This window comes from Tasmannia lanceolata, unplaced genomic scaffold (assembly GCF_043159265.1).
Source record: "Tasmannia lanceolata isolate RefF3 unplaced genomic scaffold, GAP_Taslan_0.1 ptg000003l, whole genome shotgun sequence".
Classification (NCBI taxonomy): domain Eukaryota; kingdom Viridiplantae; phylum Streptophyta; class Magnoliopsida; order Canellales; family Winteraceae; genus Tasmannia; species Tasmannia lanceolata.
This window is the reverse complement of record NW_027518680.1, coordinates 4,573,101-4,593,140: the sequence shown is the minus strand read 5'-3', so window position 1 is coordinate 4,593,140 and position 20,040 is coordinate 4,573,101. Positions and strand designations below refer to the sequence as shown.

The window sequence follows — 20,040 nt, the reverse complement described above, 5'->3', positions numbered from 1 at the left end:
CTCCTCAATGGAGAACTCTTCTCACCTCCCTCACTCTTCTTACCTCCCTCACTCTTCTTATCCCCATAATTAACACCCGATTTCAATCTAGCCAACTCTCGGAGTGACTTCTTCGAAGAATCACCCCTATGAGACTCGTTAACCTCTCCCCCAACCATATCCCTTAATTCAATCGACCGAATCATACCACGAAACTCCGGTAATGGTCCGAGGTATCTTAACCCCACCTTCCCACTAACATCTATCACCTTATCCACTGCCCTCTCCAGTAGCTCCATGTTACCCTCAGACCCCTCAACCCCCTCTATCTCCTCGGGACTATTGGAATTTTCCCGGCCCAACAAAGCCCTCTATCTACCTATCTATCTACCTATTTACATATTAGTTAGAGGGACATTCAATTGAGGAAAAGATCACTAATATAAAGAAGAAAATTTTCCAAGAAAAAAGTTCCAGCCGAAGTGTTTTCTTGCAATCTAGAAAGGAAAACTCATTTCCCCACAACCATTTTAAAGTAAATAGAGCATCTGTTTAACTATGTTTAAAGAAATAAAAGGGAGATACTTTTTTCAGAAAATTGGAATAAATAACCAAAATCTCACCTTTTTATTTCTTTTATATAGCTTATGACATGTGTTATGTCCTTTTAGCATGCTTGGCACATGTTAATACCTAACTCCCTCCATCTTCATCAAAGATAAATCGGATGAAAGGCAAGTTGCTCATTCGAATGACCCCACCTACCTACTGCCATATGAAAAAACAAAGGAAGAAAAAAAAGGGATAATATATCTTTTTAGGGTTTTCAGAGAGAGGTAGAAACAGATGTGTAGAGCTTTGAGGGAGAAATTGAGCAACAAATCCTGTAAGAAAAAAAGATAAAGGGGATGGGCGAGAGTGATTTGGTAATAAAGAAGCGGTGATGTTTGGAAAGGGGGAAAAAGAAACCCTAATTCTAATGACGGAGAAAAGAGCCATGGAGGTTGAAGAAATCAGGTTGAGCCATCTCATAGAATGATCAAAATCGTCCATCATCATATGGAATTTTTTTTTTTTTTTAAGAAGAACCTATTTACATTGTCAGTCATTATATGAACGGTTTGGATCATCCTATGATATGGTCCGATGGAAATGTTTTTTAAAGAACAACCTATTTACATTGTCAGTCATTATATGAACGGTTTGGATCATCCTATGATATGGTCCGTGTAAGATTTTTTTGGGAAATACGGTACTATAAGGGCTTACATCATCGCATTAGATAGAGTCCAAATTTCTGGAGAGAGATATGGGTGCGCGTGGGACCCACCTCTTTTATTCAACAAGTATTATTCAACACGTAAAGAGATAAGAGTGAATAAGATAGGAGACTTATAGACACGTAAAGCTATTAGAGTGAATAAGATAGAGAGAGAGAGAGAGAGAGAGAGAGAGAGAGAGATTAAACGTAACCGAATGTTTGCTTATATTAGTCACACAAGAGGTTATGGTTTAATCATTCTCAATCTAGTGGATAGGTTTAAGAGTTGCATCGGAAAAGAAATGAGCAGGTATCAGAAAAACTTAGATGGTTGGCAGGATATCCATTGAATGTGGCAAGAAGATATAGGGGATTTAACATAAACGGCTTCAGGTTTCATACAAAAGATCGTGAGCGGAATCGGAAAACACAAAATAGTGGAGTTGTAGTGACTGCAAAAACATCAAGCTTTTCAAGTGCCGGGGATATAAACCCAGTCGAAGGAAATATTACTTATTATTGTGTTTTGACCGATATCATCGAACTTAATTATTATGGACATCTTAAAGCATTGTTATTCAAGTGTGATTGGGTTGATGTCGTTTCCGGCAGAGGAATAAAAAAAGATTATTTTGGTTTCACGCTTGTGAACTTAACACGCCAAGCTTTTAAAAATGAACCCTTTGTGCTAGCATCTCAGGCTGAGTAGGTATTCTATGTGCAAGGTAACCTCAACAATAAAGATTGGCAAGAATAAACCTAGAAACTTGTTCAAAATGCATGGCGGCAATGTTGAGACATACGTGCAGAGCGAACCACTTCAAGATCAAACTTTAGAAGACATCATTTCTCCTGGTGATGGTAATGTCACTTTGGAACTGACTGATATTCTAGGCATGGAAATTGATATACCTTTCGAGTTAACCCAAGCAACTGAAAATGATCAAGGAAATGATGTTGAGTCAGAAGATAGTGATGAAGAAGATGGTGCCAATGCATAATTGTTTCAGATTCTTGTATGGACCGATTGAACAAGAAGGGATCCAGCTGGAATTCTAGTTTATCTTTTTTTCTTCTTCTTTGATTCCTTGTGTTTTGATTGTGAACTTTGTTGCTAGAATTGTAGTTTATCTTCCTGTTTTTTCTTTGATTCCTTGTGTTTTGATTGTGGACTTTTTTGGTTGTGGACTACTATTAATTTGCTTCAGTTCCCGTTAGTCATAGAAGCATGCATGTATTAGAATATAACGACAAATTGAATTTTTAGAGGTATAAATGCTTGATTTAGGTGCTCTTTTCGTGACAGTTGTGATTAACAGCATGAGGTGGTTATTAACACAGGTCACTAAACTGAAGTATCACTCAATTTCATGTGAATTTGAGGATACTCAAACTCTTTACCAAGTGCCCTTCCATTGAGCCCCTATTAACACCACTGCATCACATGTCCTCTTGTTACTTTGTCAATGATCCAAATGTAGGGTTCCTTCTAATCTTTCAAATTTATAAAATTGAGTGATACTGTGATTTATCAAATCATAATTGATTATAACCTTTCAAGTTTGAAGTTTCATATGATTATGCTTATCTTCTATTCGAATTACCAGTTATTAATCATTATATTTGATATGCAGGTCGACATATATTTCACATAATATGAAGAGAAAGAGGCGAGACCGGTCCCAGACCCACCCATTGTCCCAAGAGCCTCGGCATCAGCCCTATTCCCAAGAACCTCAGCCTCAGGCACGGCGTCAGGAGTCACAGCTACAGGAGCTTCATGCTCAGTCGGATGTTGCAGGCCCCTCACAGAGAACTTGGGGCCCCACACTAGCCGCGGATGTGTGGGCAATGCATTCAGGGGAGAAGATTATGATGAATTTCAATGCACTTGGACAAGCTGTTGGAGGTAAGGTTGTGAGCAAGTTCATGGGATTTTTGGGGTCATTGGCAAGAAATGGTTACAAGCTTCCCATCGATGTGGATGATTGGAGGAAAATAGAAAATGAAACAAAGGATGAAGCATGGGGACCTGCTCAGGTAACTTGAATTAACTTATATGATTGGTTATTGTGTATTGTTTAAATTTTGACTATGTGACTGAATAAATTTTTTCGTTTGATGTAGTCTCACTACGACCTTGAGGATGTTCGAAAAGCCTGGGTTCTTCAATCCCTTCGTAAAAAATCATGTGGTTGTCTCTCTCTTATGTGGTTGTCTAGTGGATGTCATTTTAACTTGGAGCATTGCATTTTCTAGTTTTCTTCCATTCATTTTGTAAATTCATGTGTTTGTCTCTCTCTTATGTTTTCTTTTTCTCGCTTTATATAAATAACAGTTTATGAAATGATTTTTATTATATTGCAGTCATTTTTCTTTTTTTTCTTGCTTATATTCTAATTTTTATGATTTATCTGTGTTTTGTAGTTGAAGATTTAGTATCATGATGGTATCTATTCTTCTAAGCTTTAAAAGATAAGTAATGTCAAATTTTTATGATTTATCTGTGTTTTGTAGTTGAAGATTTAGTATCATGATGGTATCTATTCTTCTAAGCTTTAAAAGATAAGTAATGTCAAATTTTTTTTGTTTGTAGCTTTTACGCATTCTGTGTATTGATAACCTGTTCTAATATTTATGAATTTTTGGTGTTTTGCAAGTGAAGATAGTCTCTGCTTGGAATTCAAAAGGAAAAGTGAAGTTAAGGTTCCTTCTTGCCAATCTTTAAAAAAAAAGTGAAGTTAAGGTTCCTTTTAAAGTTATGTAGTATCGAATTTTCATGTAGTTTTTCTTATTTCCTTGTTCTTGTTCCCAGGAGCAGGAGCAGTTTGCCAACAGAGCTATATTGTACATGGTTTTGGTAGGTACCATCTGCTAAGCAATCTCCATGCTCTGATTTGGCTCTCTAAGTTAGTGCAAAAAAATTACCTTTTGTCAGTTGTCATCCCATGCTCATGCTGGTTTTGTAGATCCTAAGCTGCCAGTAGCCAAAATTAAGCCTGTGACTATAAGGATGCTGCCAAACGTAGATGGAGATCAAGGGGAAATTTTCTGGAAACTGTTCCAGCTCTAGCCCATGCATGACAAGAAGGTACAATTTGTGATTACAATGTGTATTCAATTCTTGTATTATACTTGCAAGCATTCACATAGCTAAGTTATCTAATTACACTTGAGTGGTCTATGTTCCATTGAGATGCTTTTCGAAGAAGAAATTTCAAACTAGAGACCATGTTCCGTTGGCGTACATTTTATGTGTAAATGTGGGCTAAACACTTACATGGTAGAGTGAACAGGCAGTTGGAATTGTGCATGTGTGGGATGACCTTAGAAACGTTATAGTGTCTGGTTTCTCATGTTTTGAATGCTTTTCTTTTGTTGAATTGATTATGATTTGTAAGTAAGCTTTTGGGTTTTTCTCTTGGTTTTTGGCAATCATATTTTTTATTCTTTTGGATTCTGGCAATGATTTCTTACTTGGACATTGTAGAATTCCTCATAGTTTTAGGGAAATGATATCAGCAAAATCATGTTTTAATTGTTGCACGGTCCCAGCTCGTCTTTTCGATGGCTTGTGAGAGCTGTTGGGAACGATAATGATTCAGGTGGATTGTGGAAAGTGAGGGCCTAGTTGTGGGTCCCAAGCAAGAGAGGGTGACACAGCCCATCAAAGTTGTCGCGGGTGTTGTGAACTTTTGGCCAAGAAGAATAGGATGATAGGACTCTAGTACGGCAGTTGGTGAAGGAATGCAACCAATGACAACAAGAAGTGTCTAATGCAAAGGGAAGCTTATCCTCAACAATTGGCAGCAGGGAGGAAACTCCTAAGATGAATGTCCATATTAATTGGTATATTGGTTCTGTTGGGAACCATAAGTAGGTAGAGTTTTTTTAGGATCAGGATTAAATCTTTTTTCTCTACTTGAAATTTGATGTAATCTGGGCATTAGACCCCATGACCATTTGGTGTTTGCTTATTGGTGTTGAGAGTTGATTAAATAGAACAGAAAAGGAGAAGCAAGGAACTTTTTCCGATTGCAAAAGAAAAACAAACCCAAAATCCATGCATATGGCTATTTTGGATCTTTCAATTTTGTTCTTCATGATTTGAGAGACTGCAACGTGAGACTTGCTAGTACATGCCCATCTTTGAAAGCGAATCAGAGACAACTCCAAACATAGTTTTGGATCAGCTAATAACCTTTTGATAGCTCTTTAAATAATAAAAGACAAGATGCTTTTTGTGAAAATATCAAAACATGGTAGTGCTGATATCATTTCCAAGTTTTAATGCGCAGTTCTCTAATTGTTTAATTGCATTTATGTATGCTATCAATCGATTTGGGGACTCACCATCATTTATCATAATCACAAACGAACTGTTGTAGATATTATAATGTGCAGATACTATCAAGATACTTGGATGCAAAGTTGACTGTTTGTCATTGCTCGGTTGGTGAAAACAGCAAGCTGCCATATTGTGCATAAGAAACAATTTTGGTTTCAATGTAATTCATGTTATATTTTTTTTGGAACTTGTTGAATCTAACTATTCGTAAGGAAAACCGGTACTGAGTTCAAGTGGATAACTTGTATATGGATTTCCATAATTTCAATGTAAGTTGTTTTTAACTTGTTTTGCACAAAGTGCACTTTGTTAGGTTGTGTTTTAGGATAATGCCTATGTTCATCTTGTATTCCTTCATTTTTTTGGCGAAGTTGTGGTATGTGTTGGGCTTGGAATGAAACCTATGGAATAAGTTTGGAATTGTGTTAATTTGTTCGTTACATTTATCTCAGATGCATGTTCACGTTTCAGGTTTTCGGTTTCCAAAATATTAATTTAATTTTTATTTTTTTAAATACACCATTTCCCGGTGTTCCTAAATGCAAGCAAAAGCTTTTATTAAATATCAGTTGTACCTTAGGCGGCGTTTGTAAACGCCGGAAAATGTCTGTGGCCTGTGTTAAGTAGCACTAAATTCAAGCCAATACCGGCATATTTTGCCGGCGTTTAACGAGCGCCGGCTAATCTTCCCGGCGTTCCTAAAACACTGGCCATACTTTGCCCGACACAAGTAGACCCGAAGTATTCATAAATGCCGGGAAAACGCCGGAAAAACTTAAGCTGGCATTTATTTGAAGTTATGCCGGCGTTTCAAAACGATGGGAAAACTCTCTATTCTTGTAGTATCTGTTCCTCTATAATATGGATGGACTCTTCCGAAGCAAGAAGACGAAGGAATCAATCGATTTTATGGATGAGACAATATGGATTTCTACATATGAGACATTCTTGACTAAATTTAAGTTCCTAATGACTTCTTTTTTTTCTAAAACAAAACAAAACGGAAATCAAACGTTTTTAGAACTCAATTAGACTGGCGAATTATTATTCTACTTACCACAACATCCAGTTCTATCTCATATTGATGAGTTCCAAAATTCGTTAATGTAAAATGTAAATTATTCATCTTCTAAATCATCCAATTCATCGAGTCAGAGAATAAAGGTGTATTTAAAGATACTATAATAGAGATCTAGAGAGAGAGAGAGAGAGAGAGATAAACTTCTTTAAACGCCTCCTTCAATTTCCGAATTGGAATATATATATATATATATATATATATATATATATATATATATATAGAGAGAGAGAGAGAGAGAGAGAGATCGGGATAAATATGATATGGGAAAAAAAATCCACTTGGTTTCCAACTTGGTGCAAACCAAAGTCATCGTTCCCTTTGGTTCGCACAACCAAAAAGTTATTCCATGGGTCTCCAGGAAGATGAAAAAATACGGGATTGTATCAAGAATTATGTACAAAAAAATATGAGATCTGGTTCAGAAGGAATTGCACATATGGAGATTAAAAAAAAATCGACCTGATCCAGGTCATAATCTATATTGGATTCCCAAATTTGTTAATAGAGGGTCAAACGCGAGGAATCGAAGAATTACGGATCAATGTACAAAAAGGGTTTTGTTTTGTGAACCGGAGACTTAGCATTGCTATCACAAGAGTTGCAAAACCTATGGACAACCTAATATTCTTGAAGAATATATAGCTCTACAATTAAAGAATAGAGTTTCGTTTCGAAAGGCAATGAAAAAAGCTATTGAATTAACTGAACAAGCTGATACATATAATATGACTATACTGATTCGGTATACTCTAAATACAACTTAGGTACAATACACATTTAATTTGAATAAGCAAATTGGATTATGGAATCGTGGAACATAATTTTTTTTTTGAGTTGGATCAGCTGTTCCTTTTGAATGAGTATGAGTAAAGGATCTATGGATGAAGATACAAAAGTTTATTTCTAATCGTAGCTAGATCTTCAATTTTTTATGGGGAAGGAGGTTGAAGCCAAATAGCTATTAAACGATGATTTTGGTTTACTAGAGTCGTCGACATATTGTTTCAGCTCGGTGGAATAAAATTCTTTTCCTCAGGATTCTCACGAGTAGAAATAGGGAACGAAGTAACTAGAAGGATTTTTTTAAATCCCCTCTTCTGAGGGATCATCTAGAAAGTGAGTTGTTTTGTATGCATTCATATTCACACAGAAAAAACTGACCTAGATGTTATGGATCGAATTTTTTCTTTGAATTCAGATTTGCGATGACTCCCCTTTTTCCACACATCGTATCGTAAATATTTTATCTTTTTTTTTTAGTTTTGTTTACGCCTTAGATCTTGGAATCCATCTATATTCCATAAAGTAGCCGAATGAAACCAGTCCTCTTATTTGTCTATTTATAAAACTTTGAAGTCCTCCAAGGGGTCACACTCTTTTCCAGGTTTTAATAAATAAAAAACTGAAGCAAGGATGAGCTGTAAAGTTCATGGAAGTGAGCATGCGCTGAAAGCAGAAAGCAGTAACTTTCGTTTTATTTTGAATTCAATACATAGGTTGGTGTAAAGTTCAGGAAGCTCGTATGATGCGAAGAAGGGAAGTTCAAGCCACCTCCTCAAAGAGAAATTTTGCAATATGCAGTTGGAGGGTGGCGGGATCACAGTAGGCTGCATAATAGAAGCTCTTGGCGACAGTGAGGAACGTTTTCTTGAGGTTTGAGGTTAAGCCATGAGAGCGCTGAAGCACGAATTGGACAAGCTTTTGCATTTCAGAGTCTACCACATGAGACCCTTTGTATCTTCCATGACCATCTTCCATTTGGCCCTAGTCATTGAATAAAAAATGCATCAGCTTAAAAAAAATGCAAAGAAAGAAAGAAAACACGCCCCTAGGGGTGTCAATAGTCAAATTGTTTAGATAGATAGAGAACAGCTTATCCAAGGATAGATAGAGAACAGCCAAGATAGGTTTGAGTGGACAAAAAAGATTCCTTACCTTGGCCTTCTGTATGTGAAGAAGGTGGTGGCAAATGATATTGATCTGATTAGTGAGCTGCGCATAGTGGGGATGAAAAGAGAGCTCTTCCAAGGGCAGGTGCAAAGAGCAGAGGTTTATCGTGTGCACTAGAAGCTCGGCGTTGCTTTGATTTCCAGTGTCCTCACTGTCTTCTTGTGCTTGCAATGTCAGCATCCATGTGTCCCACTGAACAAAGAAAACATGGTATGTAAGAGGAATGCTTTCAAAAAAAAAAAAAAGAGGAATGCTAGACCTAGTCACACAACTAGGTTTGGCTTTCATAATAGTAGGCCCATTGAATATGTGCCACATGGTTGTAGTGATTAGTTGATCTTGTGGGCCACCATACTGCCAGTTTGGTGGCAGGTATTTACCTTGTAGTGGTATAAGTACTCAACAGGGAGGAAACAAGCCTTGGATCTGCCTGGAACTTACCTCGTAGTATGGTGGCAGGTAGTGTTTGGTTGTCAACCTCGTAGATTAATGGTAGGGAATGTCATACCAATATAGAAGGAAGAGAGATAAAAAAGCATCATTCCCAAGATATCCAAGCAAAATTCCACCTTTTGTGGTTTTTGGCTTGAATTTCTATGGGAGAAAGAGAGAGAAAACATCATTCCCACGAAATCTCAGCTCTGCATGCCTTGAGATTAGAGGTTCATTAATTGAAAAGAAGTTCCTCTGATCATTAATGTTTGAAGGCTTCATGAAGTGGGACGGATCTCCATTCAATGCATGATTATTCCCATAGCGGTCCACAGGATGAACGGTCCCAATTATGACACAGATGCCATGTGTATTTGAGCTTGTGATAGGATCTAGAGCTCAGGAACTATGTACTCACAGAGTGTTTTAATTGTCGATGTACGTCCCTACCATGCACCACTTGGGCCTCCGATGAAAGAATGTTCAGGGTCTTGAGCAAGGCTCCAATTAGACTCCCCCTCCTTGTATTCGAATCCGGCCTGATAGTAAAATTCTTGGCATTATATTCTTTGTTTATGTTAATCATGGGCTTATCTATATTCTAAAGAAAATAATAGTATTAGAAGCCTTGATAGTAGGAAAATCCTAATTATCATTCTAACATTATGAGACTAAAATTCTTGTGCAACTTCTCACAGTATCATTCTCCGGAAATCTATTTAGAAATTAAAATAATGATAGTTTCCTTAGGTGAAAATTGATTGATTAGAGACAATTAATTAAGTTTTTAAACAGAATTATGTACCTTTTACTGCTAAAATAATCTTGGAGAAAAGCTCTTCTACGTTCCGCCATACTTGCTGGGCTGACATATGACAAAATGACTTCAATCAGGATTGCAGTTCGAGCCCAAGCAAGTCTCTGGGTCGCCCTCTCCGGGTCCGGTATACTTGCTGCTGCCAGAAAGTAAGCTCGGAGAAATTCTTGCTTACTCAACCCAAATTCTTGCAAATTACACTCTGCATACCATCTGAGAAGGCGTAATTCGGTCAAGTTGTCAAATACAAGGGCTTTTTGGTCATCATGGGAGAGGAATCTCATTGAGTCTCTTACTTTTGGATGTCTAGCAGCTCCAACTGATGCATGGCTTGTGAATTGTTGAAGTCTAATTTTGCAAGCTCGAGAAAGGTATTGTTGTTAACATAGGGCATCCTGCAAGGTGAATAGTTAAAATGACTCAGTCATTTTTTTAAAAATTAGGAGCAAAAGTAACAAATATTAGTATAGTAAGGTGGGTTTGTAAAATTCAAACCTGTAGAGTGTCTTCCCAATCCATACGTCGTCTTCCCCGCCGTAATGCTCCAAGTAGAAACATGCCTCTATACCTGGAAGGCTAGCATACCATGGAAAGTCCAGTGCATATTTTACCTGTTTTTAGCACAAAATCAATTCTGATACCAATGGATGAACCGGGTTTTGCTTAAATTTACTATCACCATAACATAATCTTGTTCTGTACCTCACCAGGCAAGTCCCTTGTTATTAACCATTTATCCATGATCCGATTTGAAGCTTGCTTTTCTCTAAGAAACTTGTAAGAAAATGTTTTCGCTTCCTCAAGAATCTTCTCTCCAGGAAACAGAACTTGTGAGGCTCTGTTTAAGTTGAAAATTCCAGTAACAGCTTGGCTTGACTGTCTGGCGAAGCAAAAGAAATCAGTTTCTTTCTGAAACTGCCGAAATGCATCTGCAACAATGTAAAATTAGAGCCATATAAGTATTTGGGATCAATGCTCAAGTAGAATTAGGGAATTTAGTTAACGTCATGGGTTTACCGGCCGAAACATCATACCCATGTAACCTTAGGAGCCTGAATCCCATGGCAGTATCATCAACGTCTTGTACACTTGAATTTCTTGAACAAAAGATCCCATCTTGGGTCCAATATCTGAAATTTTATTCAAGTTTAGTAGAGGATCACTTGATGTGATCCTAGCCATTCTCACTTGGGGTTCCTGCTATTCTTTGGGTGAAGAAATAGTTCATTAAACTAGTTAATATAAAGCTGATGCTTGATAATACCTGTAGACATGATCGAGACACTTTTCGATCTCAGGTTCAAAAAATCGAGCGATTCCAAGGCGTTCAAAGCGATCAACAGCCCAAAGATTCTCGAACAAGTCCACTGGGTAAATACTAGGCACTGAAGAAGGATGGAAAGCTACATTATTAGATAAATAGATCAAGGGAATTGTTCCCCCCACCTTGTTTCAATAATGATATTCCACTCTTTAATATTTTTCCAATTCACAAGATGCTCTTAATAGTCAAATAAAAAAATGGTTAGCAGATTGCCATTATCAAACAAGGGAAAGGGGATATCATTTCCCTCTCCAAAACAAATGTCGAATTTTCTTAAGAATTATGAAGTGTTTTACCTCCACCATTGAATCTTTCCACTGTTTTCTTGAGAAATCCCAAGCATTTTTCATCTTTTGTTTGCATGAAAGCATAAGCGGTTGAGGACGGCGAAAACATGAAGGACCCATTTGCTAATTGTAGCCTGAGTAGCTTTCCCCAGTCCAAATCTTCCATTCCTTCCATGCTATGGAGTAGTGTCGTTGGCACCTTATGTAGCAGTTCCTTTGGTATCCTAACATTCATATAGACCATGAAGACAGTGAGAAACCCACTGTAAATAATACCCAACAGTTCATACTTTATGAGTGACTCATGATCTAGTGAATTCACCACCGACGAGTCTATATCGCAACCTTTCAATCCTAATAGAAAGAGTAAGTTGATGGGGGTGACAACTGACCACTGTTCGAGGATAACATTAAGGGGGGGATTTGACCCCCTCTAACGTTTTTCTGTGACTTTAAAACTTTAACGGATAACATTAAGGGGGGGATTTGATCTGTCAGAGGGGGGGGGGGGATATCACTTCCCTTGTGTGAAACAACCAATGACTCCAAAAACTTAAGCTGCTAGAGTTGGTGTTACTTAATCATTGATACTTAACAGTCCTCATGTGTGGCCCATCTTTTTTGGGTTGGCCGTACACATGGCACATGTGGCCCCTCTTCTGGGTTAGCCATGTGGGCCCTCTTCTAGGTTAGCAGCAGTAGTGGATTTTTAATATCAAGGAGTTGTTGGATTTTTAATATCAGTTGAGGGCCATTCTGTAGTTTTTTCAGCGAGTCCTTCAGTCTGCTAATGGAGCAACGGATATCATTGCATGGTGGGGGTCCATAGTTGGGAGCTCGAAACTTTTGGTCATCTCTCCCTTTGAATTTCTTTGGCTTATTTTGAGGTTGTGCCTGTTTTTCCCCCTTGTTTTCTCTGTTTAGTGTTGTAAGGCCTAATCTTCTTGGTCATGGTTTTTGGTTTCTTATTATATTTCGTAGCCGCCGATTAAAAAAAAAACACTTAAAAAGCCACTAGATCACATGGGGACCTAAACCCATGAGCCATCTTTTGTTAAACATCTCATCACATCGAAAAGCTGTTTAATTTAAATTCTAGTGTTGTCAATGGACTCGGACTCGGTGATAGATCCTATCTAATTAAAATGAATCCTGGAGACTAATTTTAATGAGACTGATCCTTCAAGATTCAATAGGGTTTGAAAATTATGGATTTATATTTAAGATCTACGTACGTGCCCAAATCCAATTAGGGTCCAAAGTATGGATTAGTCTATATTATAATGAGGATTTGCTAGGGACCATCGCATAAGGCATTTCGATGCTGGCTGTCGCATGAGAGAGCAATTATAAAGATTTTCATAATTTCTCTCAAAAAGATTTGAGCATGTTATGGAAAGTGAGTTTTTGAAATACCTGTTGAGCTTGAGATCTCTCTTGGCATATATGTCCTGCAAAACAGGACAATCATAGGGAAGTTCCAAATTCAATGTTCTAGCAATTTCTATAAGAGAAGGGAAGGCAACTTCAAATCCTATAAGCATGTGCTCTGCATCTTCATCTTCAAGTTTCCTCGTGTGTTCTCGGATAAACGACAATCCTGTTACACGGCAAATCCCATTTAGCTTAATAATCACATTTTAATTTATAGATAAGCAATTTGTATGACAAAATTTGGCTCTTTAAATACCTTTTTCGCATCTTTCGGGGTAAATTTTCCACGACTTCAACGCGATTACACAAGCCAAAGTGTTAATTAGCCGATCATAGACGGAGAATATGTGGCAATCCCCCCATGACCCATCAGCTAACTGATTCTCAACAATCCATTGAAGAGTGGAAGGGAACTGAGGAGTTTCAGTTCCATTTATGTCCTCAATTCGGGCGACCCACGCGGTATCATATGCGGAAGCAGTTATTTCTCCATCATTCATGGAATGAAACATCGCTTTGATGACGTTGATTTGTCGCTTAATCTGGATTGACACTCACATCCTCAAACATGGAATGAACAAAATTTTGAATTCATCTCTTTTAATTACCAAGAAGAAATGTACATTCATAATTGAATTTTTAGCTGAAATAACCTCTAGAGCTTCTCTTTCATCAGTGTCAAGGTGCTTCTCCGGCCATTGAATAGCTGAGAGGTCATCTCGAAGCGTGTCTTTATAGTCTGCATGTATGACAAGCCTTTACTTATTCATTAAACCTAAAACATCTAGATTTACATATGAATTTATATCTATGTATGTTAGTTTCTATATGACCATTATATACAGATACATTTCAAGTGGGTAAAGCCTTAAGTTTAGCAATTTGGCCTATTTTCTTGCCTTCGATAGGTGCTCCAGATAGTACGTAGCATTTTGAACGAGGAAAAGTGGCATGTATCTGTTTCCATCTGATCCCGAGAGCGAAATGGAGACCTAAGAAAATAATAAAGGAAAATGAAATTTAGGTCCAGAATAATCAAAGTGATTAGGAAGATGATCTCATCTTGATGATTTTAAACGAATCATGACGCAGTGTACATGTAGTATATGTGCTTGGGCAACAAGTCGGTCTAGGTTTTACACTGAAGGGAGATCTCATTCGCAAGATCGAGAAAAGCAAAAATCAAGCTAGTATAATGTATATGATAGCTTAGAAATGGTGTAGTTAACGGCTTGCAAAGAGGCCCTAATGTCACATTTGCAAATAAGATTAAATTAGGAGAAATGTATCAGCACAGCCATGTTTTAATAATTGCACAAACTGCTCAGCTTGTCTTTTCTTTTTTAATTGGCTTGGGAGAGCTTTTTTGGGAACTGTAAACAATAAAATACCAGCTGAGTTAGTGCACTTATTAAATCATGGTTTTGCTGATATCATTTTCCTTAAATTAATATAATATTATTTGCAAATAAGAATCAATTTTGGTTGATTCCAGAAAGGCCATAAAGTTTCCTCTTCCCAAAAGAACGAAAAAAAAGGAACACACAGTGATACTACAAGAGAAGTTGCAGATTATTTTTCATGAAAATCGTTTGAAATTTTAAGGATTCGAACAAAAAACATATTGCTACGTACTTTGAATGGTTTATATTGCTTTCATGCAAAACATGGCCAGATTTTGGTGCGGGCGTGCATCTATAGATAGATAGATAGATAGATAGAAATCCAAACTTACCTATTTCAAAAAAAAGAAATCCAAACTTACTTGAAGAAGCATCCTTGGTATTTGGTAAGAAAGGTAATGGAGAAAAGCAGTGAAGGAAAGCTTGAGAAGTCATCTTACGATGGGCACAAATGAGAGAGAATGGGAGGAATATAAATGAAGAGAGACACAAGAACAAGACATAAACGGCTTGTCTCGTATGAAGGCTGCATGGAGAACGAATATACTGTGAGTTGTATATATTAGATTAAAGACTCCCATGCCTACTGGAGAACACATGCATCGCTGTCACGCGCATTATATAGTGCCCGACCATCAAAATCTCAAGGGCTAGGTGGTAAGGGCTAGGTGGCAAACCACCTGCCCTTGGATTTTGATACGGTCAAAACACCTTTTTCTCCTGAGACAGAGCAAAAGCAAGTTTTATACCTAGGGAAATGAAATCCTCACTCCCTTTTTTGGCAATGGCACTCCCAAACCTTTTCAACTACTGATCGCAAATAAATCTGTTTGGTTAGATGGGATTTTAGTAGAAGTAGTAGTCAAAAAGGAGGTAACAAGGGTGGGATATGTGTAGACTTGTCTAGAGAAGATTAGAGGGAATTTTGGTAGTGTGTTTGGTTAGATGTCAAAGCATGTGGGAGAATGGAGGGGTGTCATTAACAAAATAAATAGTAGAAGAGAGAGAAAGAGAGAAAAAAGTAGTGATTACACATGGCATATCATATTCTACTCTTTTCCCCTCTAAAATTTACCAAAAACAAGGTTTGGCATTGGAAAAGTAGGGGAGGGGACAATCCCGCCACATAGGCGCCACCTAAGCAAAAAGCTAATAATGATGTTTCTTCCATGTCTAGTAGTCCAATGGGATTTGAGCTAAAAAATGACAACCAAACAATATTTGGTATTTCATATTCCTAGAAAATGCTCAGCCAACCAAACACAGGGGCATCTTGGGAATTGTAACAACCTATAAAAGTTGATTGCATAAGTACAAAGGACTGGAGGCATCGTTGTTGAAAAGAGTGCTGCTGTATCTGTTTCATTACTATTACACTAATAATTTGCCATCGAATGCTAAACCGAAGGGTGCTCCCATCGGACAATATTAGCCAGGTGCATTTAAAATGGCACAGAAATGTATAAAATTATATGAATAATAAATGCACTTTAGTGAGATTGTCTAATGAGCATGCCCTTGTAGGTGGTTTTTTGCAAGGGTGCCTTCAGTTTAGTATTCTAAATTTGAATAACTACCCATCTACGGGATTACTAAACTGAAGGCTGCCTTTGCAAAAATCAGCCATTAGGCGCAACAATTTGATCCATGTCATCATTTGCACTGAAAAGTATAAAAAGTAAAGGTACAATAAGGCCTTTATATATACATATGAGAAAACATTTCCTACACACTTATGTAGGTAAGTTACCTACACACTAGCTTAAAATACAGTGGGGGCCCACATTGTTTGGGTGATCCAAACCATTCATTTGAATGGTCCTCACAGAGATAGGTGTCCACAAAAAATCAGATCCATAGGATCATCCTAACCCTACGATTTGTGGAGGTAAAATGGACGTGTATAAACCTTCACAAATTAGTCCATTTTTTGCCTCCATAGTTTGAATGGTTGGGATGGATCTGATTTTTTGTGGACACCCTATCTATGCGAGGACCATTCAAATGAATGGTTTGGATCACCCAAACAATGTGGGCCCTCACTGTATTTTAAGCTAGTGTGTATGTAACTTACCTACACAAGTGTGTAGGAAATGTTTTCTCTCTCTCTCTCTCTCTCTCTCTCTCTCTCTCTCTCTCTCTCTCTCTCTCTCTCTCTCTCTATATATATATATATATATATATATATATACTCTCTCTCTCTCTCTCTCTCTATATATATATATATATATATATATATATATATATATATATATAGAGAGAGAGAGAGAGCATTTCCTACACACTTGTGTAGGTAAGTTACCTACACACTACCTTAAAATACAGTGGGGGCCCACATTGTTTGGGTGATCCAAACCATTCATTTGAATGGTCCTCACATAGATAGGGTGTCCACAAAAAATCAGATCCATAGGATCATCCTAACCATTCAAACTATGGAGGCAAAAAATGGACTAATTTGTGAAGGTTTATACACGTCCATTTTACCTCCACAAATCGTAGGGTTGGGATGATCCTATGGATCTGATTTTTTGTGGACACCCTATCTATGTGAGGACCATTCAAATGAATTGTTTGGATCACCCAAACAATGTGGGCCCCCACTGTATTTTAAGGTAGTGTGTAGGTAACTTACCTACACAAGTGTGTAGGAAATGTTCTCTCATATATATATATATATATATATATATATATATATATATATATGAGAAAAGAGAAGGTAGTCCCTGGAGTAGATAACTTATCTACTCCCTACCTTAAAATAACAGTTGGGGCCACATTGTTTGGATGATCCAAAGCATTCATTTGATGCGCCCTCACATAGATAGGGTGTGCCCAAAAAATCAGCTCAATAAGATCATCCTAACCCTATGAATTGTGGGGGCAGAAAATGGACAGATTTGTGCAGGTTTATACACGTCCATTTTTGCCTCCATAGTTCATAGGGTTAGGATGATCCTATCGAGCTGATTTTTTGGGCACACCCTATCTATGTGAAGGCCCATCAAATGAATGCTTTGAATCACCCAAACAATGTGGCCCCAACTGTTATTTTAAGGTAGGGAGTAGATAAGTTATCTACTCCAGAGAGTACCTTCTCTCTCTCTCTCTCTCTCTCTCTCTCTCTCTCTCTCTCTATATATATATATATATATATATATATATATATAGAGAGAGAGAGAGAGAGAGAGAAAACATTTCCTACACACTTGTGTAGGTAAGTTACCTACACACTACCTTAAAATACAGTGGGGGCCCACATTGTTTGGGTGATCCAAACAATTCATTTGAATGGTCCTCACATAGATAGGGTGTCCACAAAAAATCAGATCCATAGGATCATCCCAATCCTACGATTTGTGGAGGTAAAATGGATGTGTATAAACCTTCACAAATTAGTCCATTTTTTGCCTCCATAGTTTGAATGGTTAGGATGATCCTATGGATCTGATTTTTTGTGGACACCCTATCTATGTGAGGACCATTCAAATGAATTGTTTGGATCACCCAAACAATGTTAGCCCCCACTGTATTTTAAGCTAGTGTGTAGGTAACTTACCTACACAAGTGTGTAAGAAATGTTCTCTCATATATATATATATATATATATATATATATATATATATATATATATATATATAAGGAAAAGGATTGTACGCTCGAGTGTACATAACCTTAGGTACGCTCGAGTGCCAAATCAAATGGGTCCCACATTTTTTTTGGTCATCTAAACCATTCATTTGCAAGGCCCCATCATAGATAGGGTGCATACCAAAATCAGCTCCCTAGGATCATCCTAACACATCCATTTGTGGAGGTCAAAATGGGCAGATTTGTGGACATGGGTTAGGATGATTCAATGGTGCTGATTTTTGGTACACACCCTATCTATGATGGGGCCTTACAAATGAATGATTTAGATGACCAAAAAAAATGTGGGACCCATGTGATTTGGCACTCGAGCGTACCTAAGGTTAGGTACACTCGAGCGTACAATCCTTTTCCTATATATATATATATATATATATATATAAGCAACTAACTTTCCAAAATTTCTTTCATCTTTTCCATGAAAAAAATTTGAAAAAGTTTTTCCGATCTGCTAGGCACCTTCTACGAGGCTACGTCTCGCCCGTCCTTTGCGATTGTATGGGTTCAGAGATTTGTCTTATTACCCGTGTTGAAAAACCTCACAGAAATACTATGTCTGGAAAGGTGGCTAGCAATAATAACTACCCAAAAGAAGCTACCGTATTAAAGTTTTGTAGGGAAATTACGGACCATGGTTCCTATATATAACAATTACGAAAAAAACTACCGAGGGGATGTATCGAAATATGACAATTACGAACAAACTACTTTTTCTTATGATTTTTTTGAGATATTACACTACGGCGCACCTTGCAAAATATTTACGAACTCCGGACACCTGAAGAGGAACACCATATTATGGAAACCTCTATAGATTGGACGGCTAGGATTAGCCTATGGAAATGATTTTACGGGCACCACTTATTGATGTTGTGTTCCATCACATGGATGGTTTGGATCAACCTATGAAGGAAACCTCTACAGATTGGACACCTAGGATCAGCCTATGGAAATGATTTTACAGGCACAGCCTCTTCATGTTGTGTTCCATCACATCGACAGTTTGGATCAACCGATGATGTCGTCCGGTTCTTTGTCAGCCCGTGCATCGCACGGATTTTTTACTAGTATATATATATATATATATATATATATATATATATATATATATATATATAGGGGAAATGATTCGGCGCTCTAATGTCTTGATAAACATGCGCTCCCATGTTTTTTTTTTTTTTTGATCGGTGCGCTCCCATGTTTGTCCTGTAGTGTTTAAAGAGCTGTCAGAGGAATATTACGGTACTCAAAAAGCTATTAAAGCCATTTAAACACTACACGACAAACATGAGTGCGCATGTGTATTGAATATTGGAGTTCTGAAGTCATTTCCATATAAAGAATATTACAAAGTAAGCGTAGGTGTGACCAATTCCTTCCTTATTTGGTTAAACAAGACCTTGGGTCGGGGAGGTGGAAAGTAACTTATTTTTTACTAGGGACAGTACCCTCTACTGTACAATAGTCATAAATACACCAATGTGGACAGTTTGGGATGGCCATTGGCCGAGGAATCCGCCCTGAAAACCTTGTTGTATATGGGAGGTGGTATAGCCTCAATTCAAATGACAAAATTACAATTTACTTTTGGGCAGTGATAAATCGACCCCCCAAAATGATAAATTGACTCCCTATGTGTCTGTTTCACTCATCTTTCTCTCTCTAACGCAGAGGAGAGAGAAAGACACATTGGGAGTCGATTTATCACTCCCCTTTACTTTTTTACTGCAGATTGTAAGCAACTTTTCTTTTTATTTTTTATCTCAAACATACCCAAATCAGAGAGCTTGGGAGGCCATACACCCAAGCCACTAGATTTACGTTTAAAACCTTCTAACTGTAAACCTCACTATGTATTTAATTTCTTTGTACATCAAAAAAAACTAAAGAAAAGAAAAAATAAGTTATTTCAAACATTGTATTAATTTCTCTATAAATATTAAACACTTTACATAACAAACAATAAATCTATCTATCTATACTAGACTATATATTGGACATACATGAGTGGCACCTGAGGTTATTGAAAAGCTTATAAATTTTAAACTTCTCTAAGCATAAATGATTAAATAA

General features: G+C 37.4%; 1 protein-coding gene across 1 annotated transcript; it reads right to left on the bottom strand.

Annotated features, from left to right (window-relative positions):
* Positions 1-8,136: 8,136 nt before the first annotated feature.
* On the bottom strand, positions 8,137-13,557 carry LOC143860354 ((-)-kolavenyl diphosphate synthase TPS28, chloroplastic-like). The gene is made up of 13 exons (XM_077370944.1): positions 13,537-13,557; positions 13,170-13,449; positions 12,896-13,079; positions 11,489-11,703; positions 11,133-11,253; positions 10,886-10,998; positions 10,571-10,797; positions 10,364-10,479; positions 10,165-10,263; positions 9,857-10,081; positions 9,470-9,590; positions 8,605-8,811; positions 8,137-8,433 (listed from the first exon to the last, which is right to left on the bottom strand). Exons 1-13 carry the CDS (start codon positions 13,540-13,542, stop codon positions 8,212-8,214), a joined length of 2,136 nt encoding a protein of 711 aa, XP_077227059.1. The 5' UTR covers positions 13,543-13,557; the 3' UTR covers positions 8,137-8,211.
* Positions 13,558-20,040: the final 6,483 nt, after the last annotated feature.